Below are 23,921 nucleotides of genomic sequence, written 5' to 3'. Positions count from 1 at the left end.
ACACATACAAGGAATTTGTTTTGGTGACAGGAGCTTCCAGTGTACAACAATACAAAAACAATACAAACACAGCAGCAAGACATAGATAATAATAAAAAATAAAAAATAAAATCTAATTATACACATACGTACAGATACACACATACACATGGGTAATGCAAATCTAATACAAATCTGTTATGTACAGTGCAAATTATTATTATTATTATTATCTTTTTTTTTTTTTTCAGAGGAATGAAATGGCAGAAGAGGTTGGATGTGTTAGATAAATATAAGAAAGACTAAACTGTGTATTGCACATAGTTATTGCTCAATGGGGCAATTTAACTGTTCATGAGATGGATAGACTGAGGGAAAAAACTGTTCCTGTGCCTGACGGTTCTGGTGCTCAGAGTTCTGAAGCGTCGGCCAGAAGGCAACAGTTCAAAAAGGTAGTGGGCAGGGTGAGTGGGGTCCAGAGTGATTTTTCCAGCCTTTTTCCTCACTCTGGAAGTGTATAGTTCTTGAAGGGGGTGGGCAGGGGGGCAACCAATAATCCTCTCAGCTGTCCAAACTGTCCTTTGTAGTCTTCTGATGTCTGATTTCGTAGCTGAACCAAACCAGACAGTTACTGAAGTGCAGAGGACAGACTCAATGACTGCTGAGTAAAACTGTATCAGCAGCGAATGAAGATTTTTAGAAGAATATCTCAGCTCTGTAGGTCCATACAATGCAAGTGAATGGTGACTAGACCTTTCAAGTTCCAAACATCACATAAAGGCAGCATAAAAGTAATCCATAAGCAGGGTTTGGAGGGTTACTTTTGAAATGTATTCCACTACAGATTACAGAATACATGCTGTAAAATGTAATTTGTAACGTATTCCGTTAGATTACTCAAGGTCAGTAACGTATTCTAAATACTTTGGATTACTTCTTCAGCACTGGTAGATTTTTTCACTTGTTTTGACTATAAAAACTCTGCCAGCACAGTAAGACAAAATACACATGTTAAAAATACATTCTCTGAAAAACCTAAATATTTTATGCAGTGTTGTTTCTAAAACAAGATAAATCAAATTGATCTTGTTTTAAGGATTTTTAGATATTTTTACAGGAAAACAATACCAAAATTATTATCAAGAATATTTCTGCCCTAATATCAAAGATCTTACTAGAAAAAAAGTTATTATTATCCAATGTGAATTTTCTTGATAAACAAATATGATCGTGCCTGGTAACGTGCATGTAAAATGGCTAGAAATAGCATTTTAGCTTAGCGTAAAGCTGACAATTTACACAAGGTTTATTTATATATCTTCTGCTCCAAACTTACTTCAAACTTACTTCTCTGTCTGCTCGAAAGAATGTAACACATCATAAGAAAGTGTTTCACCGCTGCTCAAATGCACTTTGGATCGCATCATTTATATGTCTAGATGTTTTCCATCTGAAAGGACTAAATATTAAATGAAACAAATGACAATAAAATGCAAAGTAATCTCTTCAGTAATCAAAATACGTGTAACTGAATGAACTGTATTCTAATTATCGATGATTTAAATTGTAACTGTAGAATACAGTTACTTATATTTTGTATTTTAAATACGTAATCCCGCTACATGTATTCCGTTACTCTCCAATCCTGTCCATAAGACTCCAGTGGTTAAATCCATATCTTCAGAAGTGATATGATAGGTGTGGGTTAAAAAAATATTAATATTTAAGTCCTTTTTTACTATAAATATCCACTTTAACATTCTGAAAGTGAAAGTAGATATTTATAGTAAAAAAGGATTGAAATATTGGTCTGTTTCTCACCCAAAGCATTTGCATCACTTCAGAAGACATATATTAAACCACTGGAGTTGTATGGATTACTTTTATGCTGCCTTTATGTGATGTTTGATGCTTTAAAGGTCTGATCACCATTCACTTGCATTGAAAGGGCCTACAGAGCTGATATATTCTTTTAAAAATCTTCGTTTGTGTTTAGCAGAAGAAAGAAATGTGTAAGTATGTATGGGCGAGGCCTGTGTACTGTGACAGGAGGCCAGCAGGTGTGTGAATGCTGAACCATGTCTCAGAGGGTTAAAGGGTAACTGTATGGTATTTCTGTAGGGAATTTACAGCCTGGGATGGACACACTGAGAGTTAGTGCTAACACACTCACTTATGCTATTAATAACCTCCTGTACCCTGACACACTTGCTGAGCCTTTCACACATACAAATGTGCACTCACTTGAATTTATACAGTGGCCTCAGAAAGTATTTGGACACAAACTGCACCTAAAAAAATGTCAATACATTAGATAACAAAATTTAAAACAAATAATTTATTTTAAAGAAATATAGCAAGAAACACAATAAAAGCAAAACATTTTGCCCAAAGAAGTTTGTTTTTAATGTAAAAAAAAGAAAAAAAGATTATTGTTAATAAAATTAATAAATATTGTTTAACATTTTGTTAAATATTGAAAACATATGAATAAATAATTAAATAATAAACAACATATTCTGACTTCATCCATCCATTAAAAATCCAGCAATACATTGATGCAACAAATATTATTCAAATAGTCCCAACACAATTGGATTACATGAACATAGATGGATTGTACACAGTAAAATTAAGTTGAGCCCAAATGCTAAAGAATTGTGTTGCATTAGCTCATTTGAAATAAGTTAATTGAGCAAGCAGAAAAATCATGTTGTGTACACACCATCTGTTAGAAATTTGAATCTATTTGAACATTTCTTAGCAATGTGATCTTATTACTTTTTGATGACTGTGTTGAATATCACTTGGACTTTATGCAATATAATTATGTTCTTAGTTGTATTCAGAATGCATTAAGTTGATTTCAAGTGTTCTGGTTTAGTATTTTCAAAAGAGCTATGTTCCTTTTTTTCAATGTTCAGAGAAAAGGACTACAAATTATTTGTTTGCAGATGCCTTTTGATTTGATATTTTGTTACGTAATGCAATAAAACTCAGACATTTTAAAGTGTGACTTAAATATCGAAATACTTTTTGGGGCAATTGTATATGTTCAGACCCTCGCTCTTATAACACACACAGTGCAATAATATTAGATCTTCATTCATCTTGTTTATACTAATCTGCTAACAATTGCAGTTTTAGTTGGTTATACAGAATGTGCATGAGGTGCTAATGAGGCCAAGATGTAAAACAGAGTAGTTTTCAATGAACTTGGTCAACAGGGGCATTCAATATTCTCATCATGAGCGGCCAGCAGTTGAGAGCTAAGTGGAAAATTCCACTGTTTGAGCGTGACATGCTTTTAGAATGCCTCAGCTTTTGCAAATGGATGGGAACATTGGTGTGGTATCCTGGGTGCTGGTCTCTCACAGCGTCCCTAACGACATTTGTGTTTTTCCCGCAGAGTCGTCAAAGAAGAAATTTTTGATGATAACGCTAAGCTTCCCTGCTTCAACGGCAGAGTGGTGGCCTGGGTAAGTGAAATGCATAGTGACCCTATCTCTCTTTGACAGACTTGTGACAAAAACATCAGTATATCAAGCTTGAAGTATAAACACTAATGCATTAAAGACCCCATGAAATGGCTTGACAAGCGCAGTTTTCTTTCCTGTGTTGACGGATTTTCTATTGGAATAAGAAGTTGCCTTTAATTTACGTCACTGCCTTGAACCATGATTTGCTACATGCTATTGCTCTTCGGTGGCAGCTGGTATTAGGGGGAGGGGCATTATCATTCTAGAGAGCATTTGATTGGACAAAAATCTGTGTAGTGCAAGATGTCATCAATATTTTTGGTCCGTTGTCCTGGAAGAGCAAAACTGTAAATTTGAAATGCATATATATCTGCTAAATTAATCTGCTTAATTGTGTCAACATTAAGGAGTACAAAAGTGTATCGATGGCATCAAAGCTAATATGAACTAAAAGCAATAGAACTCCAATTCTGATTTCAAGGGATCTTTGAAGTCAACATAAATTCAAAATTAATTTTATTCTATTTACTTCCTTAACTCATGTTTCTGTTCTTATTGTTAACAATTCATCTGCATGCATTATTCCTAGAGCTGGGTAGTAACACACTATATTTACTCCGTTACATTTACTTGAGTAACTTTTTGGAAAAAATGTCTAATTGTGGGCACTTTTTTCTCTTACTCAAGTAAATTTCTAAAGAAAAACATGACCTTTTACTTCGTTACAATGGGTGACGTTTCTGTTGTTACATTACTGGTTTTAATTCAATGAGTGTTATTAAATGTGTAATTTCTTGAGAGTTTTATTAATGGGACTTTTACGACAGCGGAACATACAGCAGCGCTCTGTCACTCGAGTCGAGCTCATCACTCCTGAATCCCGCAGCACGCGCTCAAAATAAGCACTTTCTTTCATCACGCAATGCCTTCATTTTACACCAAAGACAAGCGGATATTTCAAGATTAAAATTACAGCTCCAACTTAAGAAAGCATGTTGCAGTAAGTTTTGGCGATTTTGTGATAACGTGAGCTTGTCTGTGTCATGGAGTCATTTTCAAGGTGATTCTGTATCTATGGGCTCTTAAGACCTCAGTTTATAAGTATACATTTTTATATCAGTGCTGCAATACATCCTTGTCTGTATCCATGTAAACATCCACATTAAATGTAAATGCCTTTTGCTCTGCTCATCACGTGCAGACAGCATTTCTGCGCGTGCACAGCATTTCTATGTTTGACTAAGTTTTCTAATGGACAGCAGAGAACAAGCTTTGAACTTAAATAAGCCTAAAATGCTTCCAAACACCGAGATAAGGTGCAGTTTACCGCCCCCAGCCACCTGTCGGATGCATCCATCTGCAAAATAAAGGAGAGAGAGAAATTAGGAGCATGTAAAAGTGGCCCCCACAAAGCTAGAGTAACTAGGCACAAACCTTCGGTAGTTGCCAGCCAGCCCCAGAAACTGTCTTACCTCCTTTTTGGTCTTGGGTCTTGGGCAGGCCACAATCACTGCAGTTTTGTTAACCTGGGGTCACACCTGCCCATGACCCAAGTGGAACTTCCACCCGCCCATTTGCACACTTCTTCAGGTTGGCCGTGAGTCCCGCCCATCGCAGTGACCTCAGTACAGCTCTCAGATGTTGCATGTGCCGCCGGCAGTCATTACTATAAATAATAATATCATCTAAATATGCGGCGGCATATGCTGTATGTGGTCTGAGAATTTTGTCCATGAGACACTAAAATGTGGCTGGGGCCCCAAACAAACCGAACGGAAGAGTCATGAAACGGTGTGGAAAAAGCATTTTTTTCTTGGGAGACTGGAATAACCCTTTGTTAAGTCCAATTTTGAATAAAATTGAGCCACGCCCAATCAATCGAGCAATTCGTCAATCCGAGGCATTGGGTATGCGTCAAATTTGGACACCGCATTCACTTTGCGATAGTCTACACAGAACCGGACCGTCCCGTTGCTCTTAGGTGTCAGAACCACCGGGCTGGCCCAATAGCTGTGCGACTCTTCTATTATGCCCATCAAGAGCATTGCCTCCACTTCTTCCTGAACAACCCTTTTCTTGTGTTCAGGAAGGCGATAGGGGCGGCTACAAACGACCACCTCCGGGGTGGTCTCGATATGGTGCTCTATGAGGTTCGTGCGACCAGGGAGAGGCAAGAACACATCCGCAAATTCCGCTTGCAACTTGGCCATTTCTGTGAGCTGCGACGGCAAGAGGTGGTCTTCACATGGGACTGGGGTGAATGAATTTGGTTTGAGAGTCACCTTCGGCCTGAGCTCTGTCCTCTCCGGAACTACTGTCGCCAAAGCCACAGGGACCGCCTCCTTCCATGATTTTAAGAGGTTAAGGTGGTAAATATGACATGCCTGTCCATTCACCAAACCATTTCTTTCTCCCCTTTTCTCCCCAATTTGGAATGCCCAATTCCCAATGCACTCAAAGTCCTCGTGGTGGTGTAGTGACTCGTCTCAATCCAGGTGGCGGAGGACGAATCTCAGTTGCCTCCGTGTCTGAGACATCAATCCATGCATCTTACCACGTGGCTTGTTGAGCACGTTACCGCGGAGACGTAGCGCGTGTGGAAGCTTCACGTTATTCTACACGGCATCCACGCACAACTCACCACGCGCCCCACTGAGAGCAAGAACCACACATTATAGTGACCATGAGGAGGTTACCCCATGTGACTCTACCCTCCCTAGCAACTGGGCCAATTTGGTTGCTTAGGAGATGTGGCTGGAGTCACTCAGCACATCCCGGATTCAAACTCGTGACTCCAGGGGTGGTAGTCAGCATCTTTACTCGCTGAGCTACCCAGGCCCCCGCCAAATCTCATAATTGAGATCTCTGACTCACAGTGTGACCTCAAAGGGCCCTTGCCACTTGGTGAGTAATTTAGAGCTGGAGGTGGGCAGCAATACAAGCACTTTATCTCCCGGTGTGAATTCCCATAGTCGAGTGCCCCTGTCATAGAGCTGGCTTTGACGTTCCTGAGCTTGGAGCAAATTTTCCTGTGTTAATCGACACAAAATGTGGGGTTTTGCTGTAAGATCAAGAACATATTGAATTTACTTTTTACTGCTTGAAGGTCCCTCCTCCCAAGCTTCCCACATGACATCGAGCACGCTGCGTGGCTGACACCCATACAGCAGCTCGAATGGCGAAACACCTGTGGAGGCTTGTGGGACCTCTCGCACTGCAAATAACAGAGGTTCGAGCCACTTATCCCAATTCCTAGCATACTTGTGTATGAACTTACGAATCATATTTTTTTTTTGGTTTAATTAAATTGTTTCACCAACCCATCTGTTTGTGGCTGGTAAACACTGGTGCAAATCGATTTAATACCTAACAATTCGAAGAGTTTGCGTAGAGTTCGTGACATAAATGTAGTGCCTAGATCAGTGAGGATTTCTTTTGGAATCCCCACTTGGGAGATTATTCTGAAGAGTGCCTCTGCAACACTATGTGCTGAGATGTTGCGCAGGGGCACTGCTTCCGGATATGCCGTTGCATAGTCCACCGGAACTAATACAAAGCGATGCCCATGTTTGGTCCGTTCTAATGGCCAGACGAGGTCCATGGCAATTCTTTAGAAGGGGACCGCAATCAGCGGTAGAGGGCGCAATGGCGCTTTTGGGGTGGCCGGTGGATTCACCATCTGACATTCACTGCATGCCGCACACCACTTACGAACGTCCCTATGAATGCCCCACCAAAAAAAACAGGCCATTATTCGGCTCAGCATTTTCTCGTGACCTATATGGCAAGCCATTGGATTATAGTGAGTTATAGTTTCCCGACGGCTCTTCGGTACTAATAATTGGGTTGTATTTTCTTTTGATTGAGTGTCCTGCGTCACTCGATACAACCGATCTTTAATAATTGAAAAATATGGGTATGTGAGTGCGACGCCAGGCTGGAGCTGTTGACCATCGATGACTCTCACTTGGTCAAACGCGTGTTTGAGGGACTCATCGCATGACTACTCTTGAGGGAAATCCCCTCAGGGAACCCCCTAAGGACAGGAACTCCCCCTCTTGCGTCATCTTGACACAGAGCAGACGTAGACGGGCCTGGCACCACCTCTCAAGCCATAGCATTGCATGTCACACACCGAGACAACATTTTACAGAACCCATCCACACATATTTCCCTTAATAAATTCTTAAAATCAGGCTAATTCGTTCCCAAAATCAGTGGATGGGTGAGGCGGGTATTAACCGTGGCCTCTACTCTATACCTTTTCCCCTGAGTAGTATCTCAATGGCAACCACCGGATACATGTGAATATCCCCGTGCACACACCGTACCTTCACCCGTTTATCCGTGCACCGTCTTGCCCCAAGCGTTGGTGAATATAGGTTTGAGAACAGCCTGAATCCACCAAAACTTGGTATGTATCCCCTTTTAGACTCACCGGTATACGATACACCCCTGCCCGATTGGGGGCGACTTGCGGAGTGTCAGGGATCCGGACCACCGTCCCCACCTCCATCAGTTCCTGGCTTCCCTGCAGCCCCAACAGCCTGGCCCAGGCTTCCCTACCATGCCTGTGGGGAGAGTGGAGAGAGACAGGGGAAGTGGGGGACACAGACAAAAGAAAAGAGCCCCTAGGTCAGGGAAGAGGTTTGGGCGGGGTTCCTCCCCACCTCCGGGGAGCCGGAACAGGACGGAAAGGGGAGGGGTTGAGATGCAAGGGAGAGAGAGAGAGAGAGAGAGAGAAAGAAGGAAGAGTCTCTGGCTCGCTGCCTCCCGGAAACGCCGCCATGTAGTCCTCAGCCAGCTGGACGGCCTCCTCCAGTGAAGCCAGATGTCATTGTGTCTGTACTTTTGTCTTTTTGTCTGATTTGAAAATACTTTTCTGCTTTACATCAAGTTTGTAATGCTGTGATTCACCTCCACTGGTTGGTTTGGTTCATGGCTTAGAACTTTTTTTTTTTGAAGGATTTTATAAAATCCTTATGGAAAATATTTATGGGAAAAATACTTCCTAAACCACGATGGCTGAAAAAGTGGGTGGGCACTGTTGCGTTCTATGAACCCCAAACAGAATTCTATTAAAAAGAGATTTTTGTGTACATTTTCTGTTGATCATGGCAGCAGTAATTCAACAAATGATGGAGAATAACATAATTACCGGGCACATATCCAGAGTGTAGTATAATGCACTTTTTTAAAGTTTTAAACAGCCAATTCAGGTTTCTGGACACAATCACAGTAAAGTTTGACAGATTACGTAGTCGTTGCATAGTCTGCAACCTAACATGCAGAACCGACCCACAACACTGAGAATTGCACTGTGCAAATTGCATTCAACACTAACGTTTTGAGCGTGATTGCTCTGTAAATTAATTTGCATGATTCCTTTAGTGAATTGAGTGCTAAAAAATATAAACAGTGACAAATAAACAAAGATATCAACTGGCCCAATTTTTGGACTATGAAAACACTGTCCCACATCTGAAAGTCCCTTTGCATATAGGCTGTAAACTCGAAATTAGAAAGTTGAATATTTGTTGAATTTAAGATAAAAATGAGCATTAGAATTTTGGATGTGTGCCAAGCACTGACAATGACTTACGGACCGTTCAGACCAATTGTATTCTTGGGCTAAAACAGACAGTATAACAAACACGGATGTTTCTAGATGTGGCACAACAGTCAAATTCGTTCGTCAAGCACATGCTTACATAGAAAAAGGCAGACATGTTCGAAGTGAACAGCCCCTTTGGGGAGGTCTTTGGTGGTTGTATCTTGACTATCCCTTAGCTTGCTCTTATGAGGGTCTCGCTGCATAAGCATTAGGTATGTACATACAACTGTTTTAATGAAAAACACTGTGGTACCACCTGTATTATGAAGATTAAGTCCGTGGTAGCACTATGGCACTTATATTGATTCGATGCTCCCTCTTGTGGATTTAGGAGACAACGTTGATTTAAATATCAGATGTCTTGTAGATTTTCCCCCTACCTGAAATAATGTCTTTAAAATTCGATTATAATTTGAATTTTGGTAATATTTCAATGAAAAATTAGAATTTAGTTTCTCAGCCCTGTTGACAGCCCTAGCGTATACCTCAGTTTTTCCACACTCCTGTCCACTAAAACAAATGCACTCTCTTCTCTTCCTTCTGCTGGTCCACTTATTAATGCAGGGCCAACAGTCAGTCTGGAGAGTTTCTTCCTGAAGCTCTTGTGACTCATTGTATATATATACATGCATGTGTGTGTGTGTGTGTGTGTGTGTGTGTGTGTTTGGCTGTAGTTGGTGGTGGCTGAGAGCACACACTCAGATGGAGGATCTCAATGTACAGAGAGCCACAAAGAGCTGCCGCCACCCTTGGAGCGAACAGGAGGGATTGGAGATTCCAGACCCCCTTCCTTCCAGTGAGTATATGTCATGCACACACTTTTTAGTCACATAGTACACCAGTAAGGTCAGATAAGGACACATACAGTGGCCCTAAAAAGTATTTGGACACTTTAAAATGCATACATTTCTTTGCATTCTGAAAAAAAAAATCTATATCAAATGAATTGACATCTGCAAATTTCATCAAAATTTTATTAAATTTCATCTTAAACTTATTAGTAACTTAATGGGCCCTGACACCTTTGCTGCACCTTTCATGCAAGCAAATGTGCACTCAACTGAATATACAATGCCCCCAAAAAGGCGTTGTATATGAATGAATTAAATGAATTTTATGATTAGAAACAAAATATCAAACCAATTGGCATCTGCAAACAAATGATCACCTTTCTGAGACATTTTGCAAATTACTTTTAACTGGTCTTAAGGTGATTTTTAGTGGTTAAATGAGTTCAGTTAATCTCAAATTTGGCTACCAGGAAGAATCAAAACACTTTATGTTGATCTATCTATCTGTCTGTCTGTCTGTCTGTCTGTCTATCTATCTATCTATCTATCTATCTATCTATCTACAGTTGAAGTCAGAAGTTAACATACACTTAGATTGTCATTTAAACCTCATTTTTTAACCACTCCACAGATTTCATATTAGCAAACTATAGTTTTGGGAAGTCGTTTAGGACATCTACTTTATGCATGTCGCAAGTAATTGTTCCAACAGTTGTTTACAGACAGATTGTTTTACTTTTAATTGACCATATCACAATTCCAGTGGGTTGGAAGTTTACATACACTAAGTTAACTGTGCCTTTAAGCAGCTTGGAAAATTCCAGAAAATTATGTCAAGCCTTTAGGCAATTAGCCAGTTAGCTTCTTATAGGCTAATTGGCTAATTGTAGTCAATTGGAGGTGTACCTGTGGATATTTTTTAAGGCCTACCTTCAAACTCAGTGCCTCTTTGCTTGACATTATGGGAAAATCAAAAGAAATCAGCCAAGACCTCAGAAAAACATTTGTGGACCTCCACAAGTCTGGTTCATCCTTGGCAGCCATTTCCAAACACCTGAAGGTACCACGTTCATCTGTACAAACAATAGAATGCAAGTATAAACACCATGGGACCACGCAGCCATTATACCGCTCAGGAAGGAGATGCATTATGTCTCCTAGAGATGAACGTAGTTTGGTGCGAAAAGTGAAAATCAATCCCAGAACAACAGCAAAGCACCTTGTGAAGATGCTGGAGGAAACAGGTAGACAAGTATCTATATCCACAGTAAAACGAGTCATATATCGACATAACCTGAAAGGCTGCTCAGCAACCACTGCTCCACAACCGCCATAAAAAAGCCAGACTACAGTTTGCTTACTTTTTGGAGAAATTGAACTGTTTGGCCATAATGACCATAGTTATGTTTGGAGGAAAAAGGGTGAGGCTTGCAAGCCGAAGAACACCATCCCAACCATGAAGCATGGGGGTGGCAGCATCATGTTGTGGGGGTGCTTTGCTGCAGGAGGGACTGGTGCACTTCACAAAATAGATGGCATCATGAGGAAGGAACATTTTGTGGATATATTGAAGCAACATCTCAAGACATCAGCCAGGAAGTTAAAGCTTGGTTGCAAATGGGTCTTCCAAATGGACAATGACCCCAAGCGTACCCCCAAAGTTGTGGCAAAATGGCTCAAGGGCTTAAAGTCAAGGTATTGGCATGGCCATTACAAAGCCCTGACCTCAATCCAATAGAAAATTTGTGGGCAGAACTGAAAAAGCGTGTGTGAGCAAGGAGGCCAACAAACCTGACTCGGTTACACCAGTTCTGTCTGGAGGAATGGGTCAAAATTCCAGCAACTTATTGTGAGAAGCTTGTGGAAGGCTACCCAAAACGTTTGACCCAAGTTAAACAATTTAAAGGCAATGCTACCAAATACTAACAAAGTGTATGTAAAATTCTGATCCACTGGGAATGTGATGAAATAAATAAAAGCTGAAATAAATCATTCTTCTACTATAATTCGAAATGTCAGGAATCGTGAAAAACTGAGTTTAAATGTATTTGGCTAAAGTGTATGTAAACTTCTGACTTCAACTGTATCTATCTGTCTGTCTATCTAGCTAAATGTGGCACACATGCAAATCCATCTGCAAATGTGTGTATGAACTTAAACTCATTGAACCTTCACACACTGACAAGCATTACAAAACCACTGATTTGATTTAATTTGTTGTGAGTTCCTGACCACAGTCACAGCAGTAGCAGATGTCTGTTCTCCAGCTGGAGGGCAGATCTACTTGTTGTCCTTCCGGGAGCCACATGTGTGAATCAGAGTCCAAACTCAGCTCTTGTCTCTTGGGCTGCATTCTAATGAGACACATGTTTGCCCCACAAACCTCAAGTGTGTGTTTGTGTGTATTCACCAGCATTTGTGTGCTCATGTGGCCAACCAACTATGCCTTAACTACACAGCTGCCCAAATAATAATTCATATTGTTGGGCCAATACCAATTATAGCCATGAAAACATAAACATTTCCTGAATGATAATTGCAGTAAGCGCATCAGTTTGTGCTTGGGCACTGAAAACACACTGCATGAGCTGTGAAGAAGGTTTGCAGAGTTGGGATCAGGGTGTCTGTTGGTCTTTAAAAAGTATAAAATGTCTTAAACCTTGAAATGGACAGGAATATAAAAAGAATTTTAATTTAGAAAAATAAAACACATTTTGGAATTATGGAATGAAATGGCATGTTACTTTTAGAAAAAGATTCAGAGTTGGTGCCAGACTTGCCCTGAGTATTTGCTTGGCAATGTTTTTCTCTGAAATTTTGCCCACTCTCTCACTGTCGCTTCCCCAAGCCTCTAAAATGTTTGAATCCCTCTGAATAAAATACTTTTATTCACTTTGCAAAATGTAAGGTTGTATAAAGTATTAAATATATATTTGTAAAAATCCTGTAAAGTCTCAAATAATAATTGTTTGAGTTTTCACATTTGAGGACGTAAAGGAGACACATATTGAAGCACATCTTGTTTTCTGTCAGCTGTGCACAAGAATCAATAATCACCTTTTTGTTTGTGGTACACGGTGCTCTGCTGCATTTTAAATCCAAACTTATGGTTAAGAAAATGAACACTTTTAAATCATCTCAAAATAGTACATTTGTCAATGACATGATGCTAATTTTTAGTCCAGGGCTATCAAGTTATTCAAAAATAAATCAAAAATGCAATTTACACGAAACAATAACTTAAATACACCTCTTCTATTATGAACAATTTCTGTGTTCAAAGTCATTTTGATATTTCCTTCTGAGTCTAGTGGTGTGAGACAAAAAAAAAAAAAAAGTCTAATTTAAATCTAAAATTCTTGAAAAATGTTGGCATAAGTAGTTTGGAATAATATTGTATTATTATTTCTTTAAAAAATTATCAGTACATTTTTTTTATTTTTTTATATATTATTAATTTTGAAAAACTTTTGTCCACATATCAAAGTCAGGTTGTGTAATGTTTATGTCATGTGACCATAAAACAGAGAAGACCCCTTAAGACCCTCATGAATATTTTTTATTGTTAGATATTTTGACATTTGTATGAAAAGGCACATTTTGTTTAGGTCAAATGGAGTAACTCTAATAAAACTTTTATATAGTTGTGACTCAAATATCTATGATATTTGTTAAAAAATATTTGTATTCCTTGTAAAATGTTTTTATTTTTTTATTTTTTATTTTTTATTAATGATTATGTTGTGTACACTCACATGTATTTAAATATCTTTTACTTGATGGTTTAACCACTTTTATTTTTATTTTTTTGTAGAAAATACTATAAATGTTTTTTAAAAATGAAACCACCATGTACACAAATATGACATTTCTGCAAACTTGACAGCTGAAGTGAACATTTTCAGTGTTGAAATATTGGACTTTCTTTTATCCAAGCTTAATATGCGGGGACAACTATAAGTAAGCCATTTTGTAGGTTAATTTTCTTTGAAAATTGTAAACATTGTCTCTTTGGCGCTATAAAGATTCCTTTGTTTTGAGCTACCCGTCCAGCCTGGCACAGTAACATTGACTCAACCAATGGCATAAATTGGGTGCGGGACTATCTGTTTGTTTGATCAGTGGTAGAATTATTCGGAAGGGTGTTTAAAAACGATGTTTATTTTTGTAATTATGTTTGGTGGCATTTGTGGGCATAAATTACACACTTCAACTTTAAAGTATATTTTTAAAAGATTTCTCATTTTTATTATCTCGGACAACTGTATTTGCCAAAGACAAATTAATCATTACAAGGCTAAAAAATATTGGCTACAGTATCAATACCTTTGAAAGCTATACAGTTTAAAACTGTATTTCCCTATTAGTAACCTACTGTATAATTAATTTATGTGGGTCTTTTTCCATTCTGTTGTTATAAAATTGGTCTTGAAAGGTCTTAAGGTTTATTCCCTTTAACATACAGATACCATGTGGGTAGTTATAAGTTATTAAATTAACAGCTTGTTTTGCCTCTGCTGAAGATTTTGAGAACAGCAAACACACAGATTAAGTATTCTCTTTGTTCTTATTAAAGATCTGACTAAATTTAGATCCACAAGCTTCACGAGTTTTGCAACCGCCTTTGTGAATCTATACTGCACCTGTTCAATCTGTGAAAGTCCTTCTTTTCCTTTATCTAATGTTTGACTTTCTGGCTGTTTTTGTGGGTTTTGGTGAGTTGTAGCCTTCTGAGAATTCTCACCAGTGATTTTATACAGCGTTTAGCGCCATCTAGTGGCAAGTCATATATAAGCGAGCCACAGACCTCCTTTCTCCCATCTCCATCTTTTTCTCTCATACATCCCCCCAAAACAGTCCATTGGCCAATTTGACTGGAGATTAATACAGATTCCCAGTGTTTCTCCTGCACGAATTCACCCTCATTACCCTAATAAAAGCCTCACTGTAAGCATCAGTAAATAAGCTAATGTTATACCCTGCCTGCTCTCTTTGTGTGCTGCATTATTCATTGGTCCTGGTGAATAAATTTGGAAGGATGAGGAGAGTAGGTTATCGGCCATCCCTTGAGCAGCTAAGCCGGATTAGCAGACATTAAAAACACCCTTCTCTGTTGCCCCGCAGACTCTGCTGGGTGTCACAGCTGCCTTTATCTCCTCCCAGGATTGAAGCAACCGTCTGCCTACCGCACCATAGAAGTTTTAGATACAACATACACACACTGACAGAGAATGAAAGATTTGCATTAAACACATTAAATGCAGTTTAATACCAGTGTGTGATAGACGATTACTCAAACTGTTAATTTGGCTAAATTTCTCAAGATATTTATGGGCAAATAATCATATATATTAGTCATTTAAAGAAAGACAGACAATTTAGTCATCATTTACTTAGCCTCATGTTGTTCCAAAACTGTATTGGCTTTCTTTCTTCAGTGGAACACAAAAGGAGATGTTAGGGGACTGACCTCAGCCTCAGTCACTATTCACTTTCATTGTATGGAAAAAAAAGAGCATTGTCAACATTTAAAAAAAAAATCCCCTCCATGGAAGAAAGAAAGCCATGCAGGTTTGGAACAAAATGAGGGTGAGTAAATTATGACATAATTTTTATTAGGCTTATGGAGTTAACTGTCCCTTTAATATTTCATAGTGCTTTCACATATGGCTTTTGGGTTTTTTATTTATTTATATTCTGTGTGGTTAAAATACACTTAAGTTTGCAGTCATGCTGGTGAAATAACAAGCTGCCTCCAGCAGAGAGAGACATTAGCACACTGCTTTGTGTTGGAGCTAATTGAGACAGGACTGTGACAGTATTTCAACTAATAACTGGAGCCATCTGTTTTAATTATTTACATTTGGCAGATGCTTTTACCCAAAGCAACTTGCAGTGCTTTTAAGGCATTCATTTTAGCAGTATGCATGTTGCCTAGGAATCAAACCCACAACTTTGATGTTGTTAGCGTCATGCTCTACCAATTGAGCCATACAGGAACACATTTAGTCTTGGGAGATCGCCACAGCTTGAATGATAACTGATCATATTTTTCTTTGTAATAGTTGAAAATGACTTGAAAAAAAAATGCAAAACTGGTACAGCAACCTCCCAAACCTTTTAAGTGTACTGGTTTTACTTATAACTTGAAAGAAAAATGGGTAAATCTGTGTCTGGGAATCTGGGAAATTTACGTCTGAAAAGACAGAGCTTTTGAATGGATATGAATAGAATATAGAGAGATTTTGTGGCTGTTGTCCAGTTTGGCAACTCCAGCCATGCAATGGAAGTACAGTATGTACTTTAGTGGTGATAAGCAAGCACATACAGTACTTTGAAGGTGTAGAAAGACATCATCTGTTTTGGGGGACACTTTCACGTCAGAAAAACTTTGTTTTCATACTACTGACATTTTTTGTCACATACTGTTTGCATTTGAATGTAAGCTTTAACATCTAGCTAAATTCATTATTCATTAAAGTTATTTTTCACCTAAAAATGAAAATTCTGTCATCATTTATTCACCTTCGTGTTGTTCCATACCGATGTGACTTTCTGTCTTCTTTGAAACACAAAAGGCAGAATGTTAGGGACTGACAGCCTCAGTCACCATTTACTTTCATTACATCTTTCTTCCATAAAATTAAATTCCAAAATGTCTTTGTTCCCAAAAATGAAAATTCTCTTATCATTTACTCACCCACGTATGAATTTCTTTCTTCTGCTGAGCACAAACAAAGATTTTTAGAAGAATATCTCAGCTCTGTAGGTCCATACAATGCAAGTGAATGGTGACAGACCTTTGAAGGTCCAAAAAGCATATAAAGACAGCATAAAATAATCCATATGACTCCAGTGGTTAAAAGTATGTTTTCAAAAGCGATATCAAAGCTGTGGGTGAGAAACAGATCAATGTTTAAGTCCCACTTTCACTCTCTTCTCTCCTTAGAGTTCTTCTTTTTTTTGCTTTTGGCTATTTCCATTCTTTGTGCATATCACTACCTTCTTGACAGGGAGGAGAATTTATAGTAAAGAAGGACTTTTGATCTGAATATTGATCTGTTTCTCACCTACAGCTATTATATCGCTTTTGAAGACATGCATTTAACCACTGGAGTCTTTTGGATTACTTTTATGCTGCCTTTATATGTTTTTTGGAGCTTCAAATTTCTGGTCACCATTCACTTGCATTGTATGGACCCACAGAGTTGAGAAGAAATGCTTATTACTTAAATATTAGTATTAAACATTTAGAAATCTTCTTCAAATAAAAAAATGTAACAGCTGAAACAGCTGAAAAAGCATGAATGGATGTCCATTTTGAAAATCCACTAGACACCATCCAGGCATCTTTGGCGTACTGTTTTCAACCTACTATGATTTGGGACACACTGTATTTTGTGTTTTACTGAATCTCTCTGTCAATCTGTCTGTTTCTTGACCTGAATCTTGTCCAGCTTTTTTTCTGATGTAGCATCATATGTGAACATCTTTGCATCTAAAGTCAGGAGTCAGAGAAGAGCAAAATATTCTCACCAGCTTTAGGTTTCTTTTCTGCCCCGAGCAAAGGCATTCTACCCACTCTGCTAGAATAACCAGCCCTTGGCATATCCGCAGACAAATATTGATTCCCACACTGCATTCTGGCCCTCACCAACCTGCTTTTCTGAGGCCCAAAAAATCCCAACCGCAGCCCTGCAGGATCTGAAACTCTTGGGCTGCAGTGCATCCCCAGCCTAACCCAAAATCATCTTTACTACGCACTTTACTCCTAAAGCTTTTATTAACTAGTGACAGTTGCCGAAAATGCAGTCTTAAATCACAAACCCCTACATGATGAAATGTCTTTTGGCGATAAAAATTGAATGTAGGCAATCCTAATTTCAGAAGTCTTCCCAGAAAAGTTTTTCTTTACTTTTGTGGCCAACTGTATTGTGACTTAGCATAATAGAGGTGGTTTTGAGACCATATAACTCTCTCTCTCTCTCTCTCTCTGTCTCTCTGTATATGTATGTGTGTACTAGTGCCAACGCTGTGAGCAGTCAGGATGGATTGGACACGGAGACAGGGACAGAATCTCTCCAGAGTCAACGGAGAGAGCGGGAGAGAGAGCGGGCACGCAGGAGGGCACGAGAAAATGAGTGTGAGTGTCTTGGAAGTCTCAGAAAAACAGACCCTTTCTGAAGAACGGTATTGTAATAATGTAAGAGTGAGTGCTGCCCAAGGTGTTTTCTCCAGGTAATGAATGTCTGGCTGGTGAGTGCAATATTCCCTAGTCAGACTTGAGACAACAAAAAATGCTGTCGAGCTTTAAAAATGGCCATGAATGTTTTAGCTGACATTTAAGTCATTGTTCATTAAAAATCTTCCCCTCGCCACAGTTTTCAAAGCTCATGGACATACATAAAATTTATGATGCGTCTGCCACGCATTGGCTTTTGCATGTCTCGTAACCAAATGCGACACTAGTTTGAATAGGCGTCAGTGTGAATGAGATTTGACAGCTGTGGGAATATTTTTGGCTTTGATCTTGTTTTGGGCTTGTTCCTCATACAAAGTTATCATATATGGATTCAGAAGGCTTGGAAAATTGTATGGACTGCTTTACCGGTACTTAAAGCATAATGGTGCTTTTATGTTGTTTTTGGAGGTAAACAACATCTATCCCTATTTACTTTAGCTGTATTTTTCTTCTTGCACCAGGGACATCCGTACAGAGACCCTTAGAGGACAGGGCGGACCCTTAAAGGGCAATTTTTTTCTGAAATAGTTTTGCATGCCCTCGCAATACTTACCATAAATTTACCAAAGTTTTACTATAGTAACCATATTTTAACATTAAAACCATAGTAATAATACAGGAAAATGAAAACTATGGTAATCAAATGTATAATTTTGTGGTTATTATGGTTTTACAACAAAAACCATGGTATTTGCAGTAAAACCATTATAACCACAAGAATTACCATGGTTAATCTATAGTTAAATCTATTCCGCCAAAAAAACATGGTTACTTAACTTACTTTTTATAGTGACTACAATATGACTATAGTAAAATCATGGTTTCTGCAAAAAAAGTTTGCTTAACAGTCATGGTTAATGCAATATTACTATTGTAAAACCATAGTTAAACTATGGTATTTGTATAGTAAAACCATAAAAATCACAAAATTATGATTTTTATTACCAGAGTTTTCATTTTCCTGTATTATCACTATGGTTTCACTACGAATATCATGGTTAAAATATGGTTAATATGAGGGACTGCAAAACTATTGCGAGGGCACGCAAATCTTATTGCAAGGGAACGCAAACTATTGTGAGGGCACGCAAAACTTATTTCAAGAGAACGCAAACTATTGCGCGGGCACGCAAAACTTGATTTTAAGGGAATGCAAACTGTTGCGAGCGAACACAAAACCTATTGCGCAGGTGCACACAAAAATATTTCAGAAAATTAATTCCCTCTCGGTCCTCAAAGGGGCTCCATACATTCTGCTCAACCTCACATTCTGAAAAAAAGAGAGAAAGAAAAATAAATTAAGAAAGAAAGAAATGGTTTGAAATTATTTGAGGGTGAGTAAAAATGACAGAACTTCATTTTTGGGTGAACCAAAGCTTTAACTTTTCACTCTGTCCCATTTGAAACGTTAAAATGAAAACTCTAAAGTTGTTACAGGGTGTTGCAGGATGTAACTAATATTTCTAAGGATTTTTCTCACTCTGACCCTTTTTTGATTCTGTGGTTGTTTGCGGGAAGTTTGCTTTTTATACCAGAAAATTCTGGAAAGTATATTTTTGTTGGTGCACATGCTGACTTGATTTCAGGGTAAAGAAAGGTCGCTTGGAAACATAAAAGCTTCCTTTGCAGGGAAACATATTCTCTCATCATCAAAGAATGTTTTTTATTGAAAAAAAAGATTGAAGGTCTGTTTGTCAAAAGAATTGAGGGAAGTCACTTATTTACAGTAACACTGAGTTACTTCCTTCTCACAACAATCTAATATATCTAGGATGCATTTGTGCTTCACGCTGTTTCTCTCGTTTTATTCACTGCAATCAGTACCTGGTCTTCCTTTCCATTTCTCCTGCTTTTTGCACCTCATTAGTGCCAAGAGATTTAATTAGTGCAGCTTCATTAGCAGCGGCACCGTCAGACATGAGAGACAGATGGAGGTGTCTGTGTGTTAGTGTGTGTGTGTATAAGCGGTTCTTGTTGAAGATTTGTCTGAACTGATAATTAATGGATGTACTTTGGACTTCTTTGTGTTTACAACTCTCTGTTAGAGAAATCAGACCCCCTGATCTTTGTAGTCGGCTTTTTTTTTCTTTTTTTTTTTTTTTTAGCACAACTGCTATCCTTAGTGGTTTCCAAACAAGACTTTCCAAGAAAGTTTGTCATTACTTCAGAAATATACAGATCTTTTTAAAACAGTAAAGCACTGATCTGCCCTGGACTCATTGAATAAGGTTCTATTTGAAACTAAATTTTTACATTTTCTGAAGAAAGTTTGAGTGGTGCTTGCTCGTACATGTAATCATTTTGCAGTTGCTTTTATTCAAAGTGAGGTAGCCAACAATATAAGCAGTACTGAAATACCAAATATCAAGATCAAACCAGAATTTTTCAAAATGCTATCTAGGATGTTCTGAGTGTTTGCCAGGGCTTAGCTGTGCAGTTCCTAAGGTGCTCTGGGTGGTTATTAAGGCATTGCTTGGTGGTTGCAATGATATTTTGGTTGGTTGCCAGGGCATTGCTGTGCAGTTGCTATGGCGTTCTGGGTGGTTACTAGGGTGTAGTTTGGCAATTTCTAGAGCATTGCTTGTTCCGAATGGTTCCTAGAGCATTGCTTGTCTAAATTGTTGCTAGGATGTACTGCCTGGTTGCCAGGGCATTGCTGTGTGGTTGCTGTGGTGTCCTGGATGGTTCCTAGAGCATTGCAAGGTGGTTGCTAGGACGTACTGGGTGGTTTCCAGGGCATTGCTTTGCGCTTGATAAGGTGTTTTAGTTGCTTACTAAAGCATTTCTAGATAGTTGCTAAAGTGTTCTGGGTGGTTATTAGGGAATTGGTAGAAGGTTGCTAGAATGTTTTTGGGAGTTGCTAGGGTATTGCTGTTCGGTTGTTATGGTGTTCTAGGTAGTTACTAGAGCATTGCTAGGTGGTTGTGAATATGTTCTGGGTGATTGCCAGGGTGTTGCTGTTTGGTTGTTATTAGGGCTGAAATGATTAATCAATGTTATCGACAACGTCGACAATAAAAATTGTCTGCAAAAATTTTCGTTGACGAATAGTCGTTTGATCTCATTTAACATAACATGAGATCATATTAAACTCTAATGAATGTGCGCAAGAGCAGCACTGCAGCTCGCGCCTGACTGAGGAGAGGAAAAATTACACATCTCACAGTCTGGAGATGCACTCCAAACTTTCCAAACAGCTTCAGGTGATGTAGATCACAAAGTATGAGGGAATAATACAAAAATACAAAATAAGTAAATACAGAAGCACTCTCGTTGTGGAATAAGCGGAGCCAAAGCTGCCGTTTCGCTGAAGCAGAACTTGCTCGTCAAGCGTCTTTTTTTATTTTTTATTTTGATCCCCTTTTCTCCCCAATGTGGAATGCCCAATTCCCACTACTTAGTAGGTCCTCATGGTGGCGCGGTTACTCACCTCAATCAGGGTGGCGGAAGACAAGTTTCAGTTGCCTCCGCTTCTGAGACCGTCAATCCACACATCTTATCACGTGGCTCGTTGTGCATGACACCGCGGAGACTCCCAGCATGTGGAGGCTCCTGCTACTCTCCGCGATCCACGCACAACTTACCACGCGCCCCATTGAGAGTGAAAACCACTAATCGCGATTACGAGGAGGTTGCCCCATGTGACTCTACCCTCCCTAGCAACCGGGCCAATTTTGGTTGCTTAGGAGACCTGGCTGGAGCGTCTTTAAAGGAAACACCCGGCGTGACATCTTTAATGCATTTATATTTAATGCGTTATAGCTTTATTAAAGTTCAAATAATAAAGAAGCAGGTCATGTAAATAACTACAAACTCCGAAACTGCCATTTCTCTGTGCTGTCAGCGCCTCTTCTAAGAGTTACGCGAATGTCCTGATCTAAGGGGGAGAGATTGAAACTGCACCCAGCTGATGCACACTCTGTCGCGGGGATGCTCATCCCTTGAGCGCATGCGATTGCTGCAGCTAGATTATAACGTGATGGCTCGCGACTTATTGAAACATAATATATGCATCACTGTGTGTTTATTATAGTGAAGAAAAATGCAGCTTTATTTATGAGAGAGTTTTTTTGTGTGTGTGTGTGTGTGTGTGTGTGTGTGTGTAAAGATGAATTGAAGTGAACAGAAAGGTGAGAGAGGGTAGTCTTCTCCCTTATTATACACTGCAACAAAATAAGTTTTTGATTTGTTTTTGTTTTGGCTTGTTTTCCAATATAAATATCTAAAACTCCTTTTAAAACAATGTACATTTACTTAAGCAGCTATACTGCAGAAGAAAAATTTGCTAACTGAGAATGTTGAATATAATATAAAAAATACAAATATTTAAAAATATCTAAAAATCCTTTAAAAAAATATGCATTCACCTGAGAAGCAGCATATAAGATGTTTAGAGTTGCTTTTAGAGAGTAGATCTTGAATATTAGTATATTTTGTCTTTACTGCACCCGCAGAAGTATAGCCAAGTGAAAAAATACACTTATATACAAAATACACTTATATTTAAGATACATTGTCTTAAAGCAAGTCTAAATATCTTATATGTTGCTTCTCAAGTAAATGTATCTTGTTTTAAGAATTTTTAGACAATTTTAAATGGAAAACCAGACAAAAACACTTGATAACAATAGGATATTTGCAGTACATTGTTTTTTACTGAATTAAACTTAAAAAACTTTTTTCCTTTAATTCAGTGAATGTCATTTAGAGGTACATTTAAAAGATGATTTTGTCCCTTTTATTGTAAGCACGTTTAATAAAACCTTTTATGTCGGGCACAAGATAAATAGTCGGTTAAAAGCTAATGATTAATCATTGCAATAATCGCTGAATAGTCGAATAATCGTTCTAATAATTATCAAAATAATCATTAGTTGTTATGGTGTTCTGGGTAGTTACTAGAGCATTGCTAGCTGGTTGCGAGGATATTCTGGGTGGTTCCCAGGGTGTTGCTGTGCAGTTGCTATGGTGTTCTGGGTGGTTGCTAGGCCGTGCTTTGGTGGTTTCTAGGGCATTGCTAGGTGGTTGCTAAGGTGTTCTGGCTGGTTGCTAGGCGGTTGCTTACTGGCCCAAGTTAACCCCTAAGATTCTGTTATATTCTGGTCTCCAGATATGGCTCGGATCCCTCCTTCAATGTAAGTTTGTTGGATTTTTCATTCATTTTATCTTCCGCCAGGTGAAAATCACAAGTAATAGCCCACGTCTCTAGGTACAAGCTGCATGTAGCACATACAGTGCGGGACAAGTTTAACCCCTTAATAAGTTCAAATAAGCCTAAATACTTAGGGTTAGGGATTTTGCTAAACAAGCACCACTAATATTTAGTAGTAGCAAGCACTACTAATAAAGCCACTGTTCAGTTTGCATGTGTATTTCTGAAGAAAACTGTAGTAGCCATTGTTTCCCATTAATTACCTAGACTGTGGCAGCCCGCCACAGTTTCATAATGAACAGAAAATATTTTTACACTTCTCATAATAACATAAAAGATCTATAGCATTGTGTTTTGCGCCGTTGCTTCGGCAAAGCATCTCTTACTCCCAGTCAACATCTGAGGAGCAAGTTCAAAACAGAGAACCACTTTTGCTCAATTTCATTGATGGCTCAAATGTATGCTCTAGTCGATTTTGTGTTTTGACCATTCGTGAACTGCGTTAAACTCCGTCCCATTTACTATGCTTTGTGGGTGTGACTTTTTTGCCGTGTCATCACCATTCACCGATGTGTTTATGATTAAATTACTTCTAGAGCACAAAATTGTTTACCAGAGCACAAAGTTCTTCATAGATCTAGCCTCTTAATTTTGCTCTCAAAGT

At 38.7% G+C, this 23,921-nt stretch overlaps 1 protein-coding gene across 1 annotated transcript in view; it reads left to right on the top strand.

The window, feature by feature from the left end:
• The window catches only part of LOC127419767 (segment polarity protein dishevelled homolog DVL-1-like), a 63,793-nt gene that overhangs the window by 17,338 nt on the left and 22,534 nt on the right, over positions 1-23,921 (top strand). Inside the window, exons 2-4 of the mRNA XM_051661476.1 lie at positions 3,389-3,458; positions 9,747-9,868; positions 17,888-18,006. Of these exons, the coding sequence (XP_051517436.1) occupies positions 3,389-3,458; positions 9,747-9,868; positions 17,888-18,006 (311 nt within the window). The remainder of the gene's footprint in view (positions 1-3,388; positions 3,459-9,746; positions 9,869-17,887; positions 18,007-23,921) is intronic.

Source organism: Myxocyprinus asiaticus, chromosome 29 (genome assembly GCF_019703515.2).
Source record: "Myxocyprinus asiaticus isolate MX2 ecotype Aquarium Trade chromosome 29, UBuf_Myxa_2, whole genome shotgun sequence".
In the NCBI taxonomy this organism is placed as follows: Eukaryota; Metazoa; Chordata; class Actinopteri; order Cypriniformes; family Catostomidae; genus Myxocyprinus; species Myxocyprinus asiaticus.
The sequence above is the reverse complement of the archived record's forward strand: the minus strand, read 5'-3'. Positions and strand labels throughout refer to the sequence as shown.